Source organism: Manis pentadactyla, chromosome 3 (assembly GCF_030020395.1).
Source record: "Manis pentadactyla isolate mManPen7 chromosome 3, mManPen7.hap1, whole genome shotgun sequence".
NCBI classification, from domain to species: domain Eukaryota; kingdom Metazoa; phylum Chordata; class Mammalia; order Pholidota; family Manidae; genus Manis; species Manis pentadactyla.
The window spans coordinates 32,906,419-32,921,242 of record NC_080021.1 but is presented as its reverse complement, the minus strand read 5'-3'; the positions used below and the strand labels follow the sequence as shown (position 1 = coordinate 32,921,242).

The 14,824-nt window shown below is 32.2% G+C and overlaps 1 protein-coding gene across 2 annotated transcripts in view; it reads left to right on the top strand.

Moving 5' to 3' along the window:
- Positions 1-5,389, top strand: part of EMC2 (ER membrane protein complex subunit 2) — a 54,944-nt gene extending 49,555 nt beyond the window's left edge. Inside the window, exons 11-12 of one of the 2 annotated variants that reach the window (XM_036876360.2) lie at positions 1,441-1,528; positions 2,683-5,389. In XM_036876360.2, the coding sequence (XP_036732255.1) occupies positions 1,441-1,527 (87 nt within the window). In that variant the 3' untranslated portion in view covers position 1,528; positions 2,683-5,389. Of the gene's footprint in view, positions 1-1,440; positions 2,457-2,682 lie in introns of those variants that run through there. The other variant, XM_036876359.2, reaches the window with a different exon arrangement.
- Positions 5,390-14,824: the final 9,435 nt, after the last annotated feature.

The following is a 14,824-nucleotide window of genomic DNA, read 5'->3' as shown; positions in this document are numbered from 1 at the left end:
CAAAAGTAGTGTTGTTAACCATATTTTGTAATCATGACTTTTGTATTTAACAATTGAATTCCTAAAATTAGTAATATCTTCTGAAAGGCAGAGTGATCTTGATTCTTATGAAAAGCTTTTCTCTTTCCTTGGCATTTCCTCTAAAAATCCCCTTTATTTGCCCTATTGCATCAAGATTCAACCACAGAACCTAATGGTTTAGGAAATGGTGGAATCATAATGTTAAGCTGCAGCCAAAGAGGTCAGAGGCAGGTTATCAATTCCTGAAGCCAATTGCCTCTATGATATTACCTGTGCTTGATCACAGTCTTTTTCAACAGGTCACCAGAAGTTTGCCAAATTAAGTTAATTACAAAAGAGAAGAAACACATCATAAATCAAGTACTAAGTACCTAAGACAGCAGTTGCTATTTGAAGGAAGATCAGTCACCTGAAAAAGTATTGAGTGCTTACATGTTAACTTGAAAATAGTATATTTTGCTAATAGCAAATGTTAATCAATACTTTAACCAGGGAAAAACAGGTAATACGGATATAATAAGCCTTCTTCTACCCCTACAAGGAACACTTACTTATCTAGTAAATCTGTAATGTTAATCTGATAAATGATGGAAATTGTCAGTCTAGTTAGAAAACTCATTTTGAAATCAGCATGGGGTAGTCAACAGTGCTTCCCCCACTAATTGTGTGTACTATATTGAATTTCATATGTTATGAGTTTGCTTTTAAATATACACAGATAGTATTTAATACATTATATTTTGTTTTCACTGTAAAATCTAGTCCCAATTTTGTTTTGTAAAATAAATTACAGCTTAATAAACTAGAAATGCATATTTTAAATATGTTAACCTCAATTTAGGATGTAGCATAGAGTTTATTGGGACCTCTTTGCTGCAGAAACATATTGTCTAGTCAACTAATACGTCTTAAAAATTTGTAAAAATTTTGAACTACTTTAATTACAGAGATACCTTGCAACTTTAAAGTGTTTAATAAAAAGTACTTTACATTTATATTTTACCTTTGTTTGAAACTCTAAACATTTGTTTTGAGACTGGACAGGTAGAAATGGTTCATGTCCTTACATAAATATCAGTTAAATTTCATTTATAAATTATGCATTTTATTTAATAAAATTTTCTGGTTTGAAGAGGATAGTTTTAAAATCAAATCTCTGTTTTCATAGGGTATCATGCTACTCTAAAACATTTAAACTGGCCAGTTTTGCAGTGAAATCTTCATACACCTCAATTGAATATGAATCTTAATGAAAATGTCTTTAAAACCCAAATTTACAATTATTGAAGAAAAGAACCTATTGGTTTCTTGCTAGTGATAAAATAGATAATGTTAATTAACACTGGCAAGGTGATGGTAAGATTGTGATTTTGAACCTGCCACTGAAATTGAGCCTAACTGAATTTTTTTTTAAATTAGTTTGCAGGTCGAAGTAAGAAGGAAACCAAATACTCTCTTAAGGCAGTCGAAGACATGTTGGAAACACTGCAGATCACCCAGTCTTAAGGTTTCAAAAACTCTTTCACATTGTATTTCACAACTGCAAAATTGAAGTTACTGGCCTGTGACTTATTTACTAAATGCTCAGTGCAATTTATATACTAATTTTCTGTTAAGAAGGCAGTTGTAAAGAATGTGTTTAGATAATTCTGAAAGGCTTTTTACTGCAAAGCAGGAAGATGGGGAAAGTCCATGGAAGAGAGATTTAACAAGGCTCATTGATTGTACATCTTTCTCTTCCTATCACACATAACTGCTTCTAAACCAAAATCTGATGTAGAAATACTTCATTAAATAAATCATGATGATTTACTGAACTTGCATATGAAGATTCTAAATTCTTTTTGTTATACTCAGACAGTGAATATATTGTTTTAGAATTCAATTTCTAGTTAACTTCTTGTTATTTGTGAAAGAAAATACATAGCAGGCATAGCTGGTAAGCAAAATGCTGGCAAATTGAGTCTTTTTATAGTGTCAGGTTGGGTTTTGCTCTGCATTTCAGTGCGCTATTGTATGTATTATAATGTCACTCTGCTAAATCTTGCTTAAAATACAGCATTCTCCAAAATCTAGGAATATTTCTTTGTAGTTTTTACTTTGCCATAGGTAATAATTGAGATTTTTACATATAAAAGGCTTTGGATTTAAGGTTCATGTATGCTATAATACTACAATTTTATCCTTATGGAAGTTATATTTATTGATATATCCCTCTTTGTGAATTACATAAAAAAATATTTAGAGATCACAGAGAACAGAGATTATAATGGAGCTTCAGTGGCTGAGTTATTTTTACTTTAGGGAAAAATAAGAAAATCTAAACTATCTTTAGAAGCAAAATTTTTACAATTCTTACATCCATTACCTCCTTAGTAATAATTAGAATTCCTTTTTCCTTTTTCTCTTTTCATAATAAACAACCATTATACTACCTTCAGTAGTGTTTTGTATATTTCAATAGAATAGAAAGAACTTTGAAAGTTGAACAGGTTACTCCAGACACATATCAATTTTAAAAATAGATGAGTGTTCATTCAGGGCAAATATTTTAGTTTGTTATTTCTCTCTCTCTCTATATATATATTACATATAATGTATTGCATATATATATGTAGTTACATATATAAATATAAATACTTATTTACCATTATTATACAGAAACTGCACGCTTCTCATTATTGGATTTGGGAAAATGAGTATCATGGAGAAATTGACAACCTGGAAGTCTTTAGGAAGAAAATTGTTGTTAGTATCAACTTTTTAATCTTTTGAATAATTATCCTAGTAAATTATTCTTTATATCTAATTCTTTCATTTTGCACTCTTCTCATTTTATTCTTTCATGAGTAATGAGAAGATATGAAATAACTCTTCCCATATGAAGATAATTCTTATCAACTAATCTTTGTTATTACAAGTTGCCCTTTTTTTTTTGAAGTATGGTTGACATACAGTATAGTAGTTTCAGGTGTACAGTATAGTATTCAGCAATTTATATTTTATTCCCTTCGCATGTTTAATCCAAGATGTACTTTTTGTCCCTGAATTTAGTAACTACATTTTCAACATAATCAACCATTTCATTTGTTTCCTATAAAGAAAATAGTGTTCATGTATTATTCCACTACGTTTGTTTTTATCCAAGATGTACTTTTTGTCGATGAATTTAATAACTACATTTTCAACATAATCAACCATTTCATTTGTTTCCTATAAAGAAAATAGTGTTCATGTATTATTCCACTATGTTTGTTCCCTCTAATCCACTTCCATCAGTAACTAGAGTAGTGTTAACAATTATATTTGTATAATAAGTAATTTAGTGCGTCTTATAACTGTTAGCCTTAGTTTCACTTCAGTTTTTCTAATTGTAATTTTTATTTACTAAGTACATTGTTAATGTATAATAATTTATAAACTTCAGTTTAAATGTACTGCTGATTCCATCGTGGCAGACAGTTGTCTATCCAACTAATTTTACCTCCATTTCTTCCTTGTTAACAGTATCCTATTTTGTTCAGGTTCTTCAGGGAGATTAGAACCTTAAGTCAGCACCAGGGGATGGTTATCATGATTGATCTAAAGCAGAAGTGGTTTCATTCCTTATGATATGATATGCCAAGGCAGTACTTTTTGCAGTGAAGGAAATATTCTATATTTGTGCTTCCAGTAAGTGGCTATTGAGTACTTGAAATCTGGCCAGTAAAGCTGAGACATTTAATGATTCAATTTAATTTAGATATCTGCATGTAACTCATGACCACCGTATTGGGCAGTGCAGATATCTAAAGTGTGAGTATGTTGACCTACTTAGTGCTAATGAAATGAACAGAAGTGTATTGGGAAGGGCCTTCCTTTCAACTTAAAAAGTCAAAGCTCTGTTAGGTGAGGCTTTTTGCCTCATTCTCATCCTTATGACCATGAATGCCAGCAACATACCTAGAGATACAACAGCTATCTTACCACTGTGATAATAATTACCACTGCAAATAATAAGAATGAAAGCTACATTTCAAAGGTGGTTCTGTAGAAAGATTAGAGGGAGCCTGGGTCCCTGACAGCATTGTTGAACACCTGAACCAACATGAACAATTAATCGCCCACCTCTGCACTTATTACATGAGAAAAATAAACTCTTGACTGTTTAAGCCATTGTTTAGATTTTCTGTTACTTTAGCCAATATGGTTCTGCTAATTTATCCACCATTCATTTTTTATTTCTAACTGCAAAACCCTTCAGATAAGCTACGAATGGTATTTCAGAATGTAATGATATAAAGTTAAGTAGATAATTACATCTAACAAAAGAAGTAATGTTTTGTTGCAAATCAGCACCCAGTATTTAAGCCAACAGAGGTGAGAAAAGGCATTAAGACAACTTTAACCATAAGAATCAACTTGGGAGCAGAGGAGGATGTGGAAAAGATAGAAATGGAAAACCAGTGTTTCAGTCTGCTGGATACATTTTTATTGGTAAATATTTCAAGAAATTTATTCTTCTAATGTCACTACTCATATATCCTCAAAGTAACTTCATTTTACTTTACTTCATACTCTAGGATTTCAGAAGTGACTTTACAGATGATTTAGTTGAATTCCATTTTAAGATGAGGAACTGAAGGTTCTAAGAAATTAATCTCTCTGTGACAAAGCAGGGAATAGGATCAGAATGTCAGGGATTCTCAAGTCAGTGCTCTTTTTAGTATAGTCTGAGACTAAGTCTGTTCTGTGATACATTGTTCCTACTTTAGAATGACAAAAGTGAGAGCTAGATAGAGCCAACAGACATTGCTTGTTAGCAGAGCTGGAATTAGAATTCAGATTTTCTGATTTATAAAACAATTTTTTAATGGAATCATAAAGGTGAGATTTCATTTTGAATTAAATTGAATTTAAACTGTATTACCCATTTGATATGTGACTTTATGAATAGTCAGTGTGAGAACTATTTAAAACTATTTCAAACCTCTTTAACTTTGAACCTCTGATGTATCCTATCTCCATTCTCACTCTTGGCAAGTAACCTCTTGTTATCAGTTTAATTGTGTCCCCATTAAATACATATGTTGAAGTCCTAACCCTTGTTAATTCTGAATGTGACTGTATTTGGATATAGAGTCTTTAAAGTGGTAAGGTAAAATTAGGTCATGTGGGTGAGCCCTAATCCAATATGATTGATAATTGTTATAAGAATAGATCAGGACATAGATCAGATACACAGAGGAAAGACCATGAAAGGACAGAGAAGATGCCCATCTACCAGCCAAGGAGCAGTTCCTCAGAAGAAACCAACCATGCTGATACTTTGTTCTTGGACTTCGGGCTTTTAGAACTGTGATGAAATAAATCTCTGTTGTTTAAGACACCCAGTCCTCTGTGTACTTTGTTAAGGCAGCCATAGCAGACTAATACAGCTCTCTTACTATTTCACAGAGAAAAAAAGAAGTCACCAAATAAAAACATATCCAGTATCAGACATTCTTGTACCCAATTTCACCTCTTTTACTCTTAGAGTAGTAGAAAATAGCCCTACCATTTTCTGAGCCATTTCCCACCACTGTCCCCCTCACTTTGTTTTCTTTCACCATACTTTAGATTCATGAATTTGCCATGCTCTCTTCTACGATAGAGCATTATGCCTTCCGAAAAACTTTGCATTTCTTCACAGTTGTCCTTAAACTGTTTCTTCATTATCTTTTATTTCAACTAGATTCTCCTGTTACTACTAAAATATGCTGTTTGCTGGCACTTTTAAAATTTCCACATCCCCCTCCAGTTACTACCCCATTTCTCTTTTTTACAGGCAAATTTCTTCATGTCTAAACTCATGTTTGTTATTTCCCTCCCATTCTTTTAATTGCTCTAATCTTAAAGCTCATTTCCCCCATTATTCCTTTGAAATAGCTTAGTTCTGTATTGTCTCTTTAAGCCATGAGCATGTTCCACACTTTATGCTCTTATATATCTCACATATGTCCATTTTTTTCCCTTTCCATTGCCACCACCACTCTAGTCTAATCTACCATTACCTAAGTTTTGAACTACAACAGTAGCCAGAGAGCTAGATTTCCTGCATCTTCACTTATCCCCAGTTCATTCTCCACTGCAGTTAGAATGTGACAAATATCACTAATAATGCCTTTTTGCCCTCCCCTTCATAAAAACTTAAGTTTCCCATTTGTTGCCTTAAACACTAAAAATATATGTAACCAGCACCAAGGAGGATTCAGACCTTAATTGTAAACTAACCCTCTATGCTCCCCTTTATTTCTGAATTTAGCCACATTTAAATACCGTGGAGTTGTTATGCTTCCTTCTGCAAACTTACATGTTCCCTCTAAATAGAACAAAACCTTCCTTGACTTATCTTTCAGAGGTCAGGTCCTTTTTTTTCCCTACTGCATTTTTAAAGGGTTTTATTTTAACATAAGACTCAAAAGAAGTTGCAAAAACAATATGTCTTCACTTGTACCAGCTTCCCCCTATTTTACATAACCATAGCACATTGTCAGATCAGAAAATTGCCATTGCAATAATGCTGTTAACTCATGTATAGACATTGTTTGGATTTCACAATTTTTACATGCTCATTTTTTTATGTTTATAAAATGTTACATTTGTGGATTCATATCACCACAATCAGGCTGTAGAACTTCTACATCACAAAGGAACTCCTTGCTACTCCTTAATAGTTATACCCTCATCTAACCCTAATGTCTGGCATCCACTGATCTGTCACTATGATTTTGTCACTTTAAGAATATTATATTTATGGATGGCCTACAGTCTGATAATCCATTCACTGAGGAAGGACATTTGAATTGTCTCCACAGCCAAGTGGGATTTATACCAGTTAGACTGCTTCAGTATTTGAAGACTGACCAATGTAATCAATCATCTTACTATGAAGAAAATACGAAAAACTACCTGATCATGTGATATAAAAAAAAGCATTTGACAAGGTACACTCAAAATGAAAAAAAAAAATTCGTAGAATGAAACTTCTTCAAACCAATAAAAAGCATCTACAAAACTTATGTCTAGCATCATACTTCATGAAAGACTACATGTATTCCTCCTAAGATTGGGAACAAAGCATGGATGTGTACTCATACCACTTCTATTTGACATAGTATTTGATGTCTTAGCTGGTGCAGTAAGTTAAGAAAAGGGAATAAATTGGAAAGGAAGAACTAAAACTCTTTATAGGTTAACCTGATAGTCTACATAAAAAATCCCAGGAAATTTCCATGAACGTCTCAGAACTAAGAAGTGAGTCAAGCAAGGTCACAGAACTGCATAAACATAAATCAATTTTATTTCCACATGCTAGCAATAGACAATACCATTTACAGTTGCTCAACAAATAAGTATAAATTTATAAGGACACACCATGGGATTTGTTTGCTGAAAACTACAAATACTAACAAATCAAAGAAGGCAGTAAATGGAGATACATACTATATTCATGGATTGGAAGAAAACATAGTAAAGATGTTAGTTGTCCTGCAAATGTATAGGTTTAATACAATTTCAAAATCCCAGACAGATTCTTTGTAGATAGACAAATTTTCCAAAATTTTTATGAGAAGGCAAAGGAATTAGAAATAGCCTAAACAACTTTGAAAATAAAAAAGTTGAAGAGTCAGACTACCAGATATGATGGCATACCAGATTTACTACATATCTACAGTAACCATGACAGTGTGGTGGTACTGATGGTGTTTTTGTCAGAGAGAGAGAGAGAGATGCATAGAGTAGTGGAACAGAAGGGTGCAAAATAGAATCACCTATGTGGCAAACTGCTTTTTGAGAAAGATGCATAAGTGATAGAAGAATTGTGCTGGGACAATTGAATATTCAACAAGTGGTGATGGAGCACTTGGACGTTCACAGGAAAAACCCCTCAAACTAGATTTCTACTTTATAAAAACATTTAAATGGGTCATGGATCTAAAGGTAACATGTAAAGCTATAAATTTGTAGGAAAAGACATGGGAAGAAATCTCTTCAACCTAGGTTAGGCCAAAATTCTTCCAAGTGACAGCAAAGATAAAATCCTGTTTTTTAAAAAAAAATTGAACTTTGTCAAAAATAAAAACTTTTGTCCTAAGAAAGACCCTATAAAAAAGATGGAAAGACAAGACATAGACAAAAAATAATTGCCACATAATTCAATAAAGGACTTGTGTCTAGAATAAATAAGCTTTCAAAATTCAGTAGTAAGGAAACAATCCAATTAGAAAACGGGCAACAGACTTGAACAGATACTTCAACAAAGAGGCTGTTGGGATGGCAAATATGCACATGAAAAGATGTTCAATGTCATTTCCTATTAACAGGAGAGTGCAAATTATAGCTATAATGAAATACCATGAGCACCTATTAGAGTAGCTAGAAGAATGCCTAATATCCTATGTGCTGATGATTCTTTGGAGCAACCTGGAAATATGAACTGTTTAGCTCCTCTGGAAAACTGTCATACACCTTCATTTGAAGAATTTATCACTTTAATTATATTTTCAAGTGATTGTCTCCCCGAGGAGGTTCTTTAATTACATGAGGTTAGATGCCACTATTGTCATTCCAGCTTCTAGCCTGATGCTTGCACATTGTACATTATTTGAATGAATTAAAGACACTTTGAACATTTGGTACAATTTATTTAATAACCTTACTTCCAGAGGTAGTTTAGCTTCACTTACTTACTTTGTTTTCTGGTAAATAAAATAAAATTTTCAAAAATCTAATCTGTATATCATGAACAATAGAACAATATTATATTAAGGCTGCCAGTGAGATCGTACATGCATCATATAAATAATAGAAAAAAGCCCAATACTTAGCAGTTTGAGTACTCTGAAATACAAAAGATGGAATAGCTGTAGACTTTTCCCAACTCTAAGGATATTGTGAATGGCCAAAAATGATTAATGGGCTATCGAAGTTTCTAGTTAATAGTTCTCAAAGTATGGTCATTTTTGAACTTTTTAGAAATGCAAATCATTAAGCCTCCTCCCAATTCTACTAAATCAGAAACTCAAGATGGGGTCCAGCAATTTGAGTTTTAACAAGCCCATTAGGTATTCCTGAGAACCTCTAAAATTTGAAAACCATTGGTCTAGACTAGACTTAGTTATTTGAAGACGAAGAAGCAAGTGATTTTGTGGAAACCTGTGTTACTTCCTATATTTCTTACATTGTGTTTGTGTATGGCATTCTTTGTGTTATCTGCTTTATTTCTTTTCTCCTTTCACTATTAAAATTTTTTGCTGCAACCCTGTTTTCCCTAGATGCCATTATATATTGAATGGAGTGTTTTTCTCTTAGTAATTTTAAAATTAGTATATATGTGAAATAGCTATTTTTCTTCCCAGAAGTCAAGCTGAATTTATTTGACTTTCATTAGTTGTCCTTAGTAGTTAAAAAAAAAATTTTTTTTTGAAAGAAAGGGGTTGAAGGTGGGTCAGTGGTTTTTAAAAAGGAATTCTATCTACACATATGTACACATATATTCATATATACCTCCCGCCTCTCCTTCTATGTATAAATGCATATTTGTATTTCTTTTTGCAACCAGTTGTCATAACCACAATGCAATATAGAAAGCATGAGCTTTGTATTACAGTGGCCATGGTAGAAAGCAAGCATATTAAAGACCTCTGTGCTGTACTCACTGTTTCTTAATAAAACCTGATTAATAATTAGATTTTGATGCCCAAAAAGTTAAATTAGCATATTGTGACAAACCATTTCAGGTGCAAATGAATGAATTCCAATAGAGTCAATTACATCTCTACTATTTAATATAAGAAAACAAACATTATAAGAACATACAATTAATTTCAAGACTTCAGATCCTGGAAAAATTCCTCCACCTCAACAAACTGCTGCCCCCCAAACAAACTTGGAGACATAAACTTGGCAAAGTTGGATAGGGAAACATCTACTTGCAGATGTCCAATACTGTACTTTTCCAAATAGACAGTGGACCATAACTGAAAAAATCTGAGCTCATGTCTAACTAGAGAGTTACACTAATAAGTTTCCATTTAATTATGAATTCAATTATTTTTTAGACAAAGATAACATGAAAACATGTTTATAAGTTATGTGAAAATGTGGTTGTACTGAATAAATGAACAAGAAAGTAGAGATTTATCAAATAGTGTGTTCTTTAAAACCTCTAGGTAACAATGTGTACCATAATATAATAATTTAAAATCAATTTGAAGTTCTCCAGACTGGTAACTATAGCCAGTGGTTTCAAGTGTTGGACTCAAATATCAGCTGATTTTGGATCCAATTTCACTATACTGGTCTACATGTCATATTCAGTATGAAAGAGAGAACCAGAGACAACACAGCCCCATTGATAATTCCCCACTATCCCCACTAGTGTGACAAAAAAAAAAAAATGACTGGGATAAATATGACTATAGTTCTTGTCAAGAGGAATCTAAGTTGGGTGGTTCCAGCTAAAAGAGATGAAGAAAAACTAAAATTTCTCTTGTTAAAAAGCAAGAAAATTGCATGATATACAATATGTGCTAATACAAGAAAACTAATAACAGGAAATAAACATGGTACCTAACAAGTGATTGTATTACAAGTGGCACCCAAGAGTCAGAACTTTGATGCTCGCACAAATGCAGTCTTAAGAATGTTAGAATGAAAGGGATTTTTAAAAAATAAAGAGGTAAAAATGTTTAATACTATCTTGTTTTTTTTTTCTTCTGGGGTTATAATGCTAAATACTTAATTTTTCTGAATGACATTTCTCCATAAAGTTTTTCCCCCAAGGAAATCCTAGTCTAGAGAGAATCATAGTGGAGTATTTATTTCATGTTATTAATTATATCCTAATTTAGCTTAATAATTTTAAGTTTGAACTTAATTTCTATTAACATCTCAAATGTTGGTGGACTAGCTTTTAAATTAATAATTTTTACAATCTGATTAGAAACGAAAAAGTTTATTTTCAATTACACTCTTTTCCTTCTTCAAACTTATGGAAGTACGCCACCTAGAGTAAATTTTTTATTTTTCAAAATATGAAAACTACTGGGCTGGTTTGATGTTATTTTAAACTATAAAGAGTATGCCAATTTTAATCAAAAGCAAGATACAATAATTGTGGAATTTTTAAGTGTACTTTGTTTTTACGTGTGACTTTCTTATATTGCTGTATATATATATAAGATAGAATATTTTTGTTAATAGTTTCAGATTAAGCAATTTACCTAATATACCCTCTTGACATGGATAGTAAATCAAGTTCAGGAATTATAGTTTTTAAAACCTGATTCAATGATAGGAATGATTTCAATATGTTATTGCCAATTAAAATAATTATGGGAATGTGTGAGGTGTTATAAATAATGGATTTCATACATATACTAAATGTACACACAGTAAGCATTAATCTTGGTGTGTTCAATGAATTTTTAAAGTATTATAGAAGGCAGCCACTGAGTAAGCTTTGATACTAGAGAACTGAACATTCAAGTAGGGCGTTTTTCAAATTCAGTGAATGAAAAGAAGCTTTTAATAAGAGGCCTCTTACGGTTTTTCAGGTGGACATGAAACATGCTTTTTTCTTGGGGAAAAAAATATGAAAGAACAGACTTTAAAATTTGTCCATAGACCTAAATATCTTTATTGAGGAAACACTGTGTAAGCTGTTGAGGCCTATAGGCTTTTTCAACTAGGCAGTGTTAAAAACACTGACATTTCTTTTTTTCCCCAGCTTTATTGAAATACAATTGATGTTAAACATTGTGTAAGTTTAAGATGTACAATTAATGATTTGATATATTTATATATATTGCAAAATGCTTACCACTTTGTTGTTGTGGTGAGAACTTTTAAAATTTTTGCTCACAGCATGTTTATACAAACCAGTATTCTTAGCTCTAGTCACCGTGCTGTACATTAGAACTGATTTGTCTTATAATTGAAACTTTGTGCCCTTTGACCAATATCTCTCCATTTTCCCCAACCCTGGTAACCATCAATCTACTCTCTGTTTCAATGAGCTTGACAGGTTTAGATTCCACATATATGTGAGATCACGCAGTATTTATCTCTCTCTGACTTATTTCAGTTAGCATAATGCCCTCAAGGTCCATCCAGTTTCTTACAAAAGGTAGGATTTCCTTTTTTATGGATGAATTATATTCCATTGCATATTTTATGTATAAATGTGTGTATACACACACACATATGCAGTGGAATATAATATATATATATATATATATATATATATATATATTTTTTACCCATTCTATATCAAAAGACACTTAGGTTGTTCCCATGTCTTGGCTATTATGAATTATGCAGTAAACATGGGAATGCAAGTATCCCTTCAAGATAGTAATTTCATTTCCTTTGGAAGTATAGCCAGAAGTGGGATTGCTGAACATATCTCCACTTTCAATTTAAAAAATTTTTTTTCCTGTTTTTAATTTTTTAAGTCATCTCCATGCTGTTTTCCATAAAGGCTGACCAGTGTACATTCCCACCAGCAGTGCACCGGGGTTCCTGTTTCTCCATATCCTCTCCAGCATTTATCTCTGGTCTCTTTGATGATAACCGTTTTAACAGGTGGAAAGTAGTATCTTACTGTGGTTTTGATTTATATTTCCCTGTAGATTAGTGGTATCGAGCACTTCTTTGTGTACTTGGTGGCCATTTGTATGTTATGGAAAATCAGGTCCTTTGCTTATTTCTTAATTGGATTATTTGTTGCTATTCAGTTGGTGAGTTCCTTACATAATTTGAACATTAAACCCTTATCATATATATGGTTTGCAATTATTTTCTCCTGTTTATGTTGCCTTTTCATTTTGTTGATTGTTTTTGATGTGGAGGATTCTTAGTTTGATGTAGTTCTCTATTGATTTTTGCTTTTATTGCTTGTCCTTTTGTTGTCATATCCAAAAATCATTGCCAATGCTAATCTCAGGGAGGGTTTTTTCCCTTATGTTTTCTTCTAGGAGTTTTACAGTTTTAGACTTAATTTTTAAGGCCATAATCCTTTGAGTTAATTTTTGTGAGTGGTGTATGATGGGGGTCTAATTTCATTCTCTTGCATGTGGACATCCTGTTTTCCTATCACTGTGTATTGAAGAGTTTATCCCTTCCCCCACTGAGTATACTCGGTTCCTTGGTAACATTAGGTGATCGTATGTGGGTAGATTTTTTTCTGGGCTCTCTATTCTGATCTATTGCTCTATGTGTCTGGTTTCTATGCCAGTGCCATATTGTTTTGATTAATATAGCTTTGTAATATAGTTTGAAATCAGGACTTGTGATGCCTCCAGCTTTATTCTTTCTCAAGATTACTTTGGCTAACCATAGTCTTTCATGGTTCCTTATGAATTTTAGAATTTTTTTTTTAGTTTCTGTGAAAAACTCCATTGAAATTTTGATAGGGATTGCATTGACTTTATAGATAGCTTTGGGGTAATGCAGAAATTTTAGCAATATTAGCTTTTGTAATCCATGAATATGGAATATCTTCTAATTTATTTGTATCTTACATTTTTTTTCATCAGTGTCTTACAATTTTTGGTGTATAGATCTTCCACTTGCTTGTTTAAATTTATTCCAAAGTATTTTATTGTTTTTGATGTTATTGTACATATGATTGTTTTCTTTATTTATTTTTCAGTAAGTTCACTGTTAGTATATAGAAACACATCTGAATTTTTAAGTTGATTTGTATCCTGAAACTTTACTGAATTCTTTTATCAACTTAAACAGTTTTTGGTGGAGTCTTTAGGATTTTCTGTATATAAGATCATGTCATCAGCAAACATGAAATTTTACTTCTTCCTTTCTTTTTTGAATAGCTTTTATTTTTTTTCTTCCCTATTTTCCTGGCTAGGACTTCTAGTACTCTGTGGAATAGGAGTGGTGAAAATGGACACCCTTGTCTTATTTCTGATTCTAGTAGGAAGTTTTCAGCCTTTCACTGTTGAGTATGATCTTAGCCATGGGTTTGTCATATATGGTCTGTATTATGTGAGTTATATTCCTTCTATACCCAATCTGTTGAGAGTTTTCATCATAAAGTGATTTTGAGTTTTATTCAGTGTTTTCATGCACTTATTAAGATGATAATATGATTTTTGTTCTACATTACATTAATGTAGTTCATTGATTGATTTATGTAGATTGAGCCATCATTTTATCCCAAGGATAAATTACACTTGTTTATGGGGTATTGCCCTTTTAATGTGCTGTTGAATTCAGTCAGCTAGTATTTTTTGCTAATATACATGAATATTGGCCTGTAGGAATATTGGCCTATAGTTTTCTTTTATTGTAGTATCCTTATCTCATTTTGGTATCAAGATAATGCTGGCCTTGTAAAATAAGTTTGGAAGTGTTCTCCCCTTCGATTTCTTGAAAGAGTTTGGGAAGGATTAGTATCAATTATTTAAATGGTAAAATTCACCAGTGAAGTCATCTGGCTCTGGGATTTTCTTTGTTGGGAGGTTTTAGATTAGTGATTCAGTCTCCTTAATAGTAATAGATCTGTTCATATTTTTTATTTCTTCATGATCCAGTTTTGGTAGATTTTATGTTTCTAGGAATTTACCCATTTATTCTAGGTTGTCCAATTTGTTGGTGTTTGATTATTCGTAGTAGTCTCTTATTATCTTCTGTATTTCCATGCTATCAGTTGTTAATGTCTCCTATTTTATTTACAATTTTATTTATTTGAATTTTACCTCATTTTTTTCTTGGTAATTAGCTAAAAGTTTGTGAATTTTGTTCATTTTTTCACAAA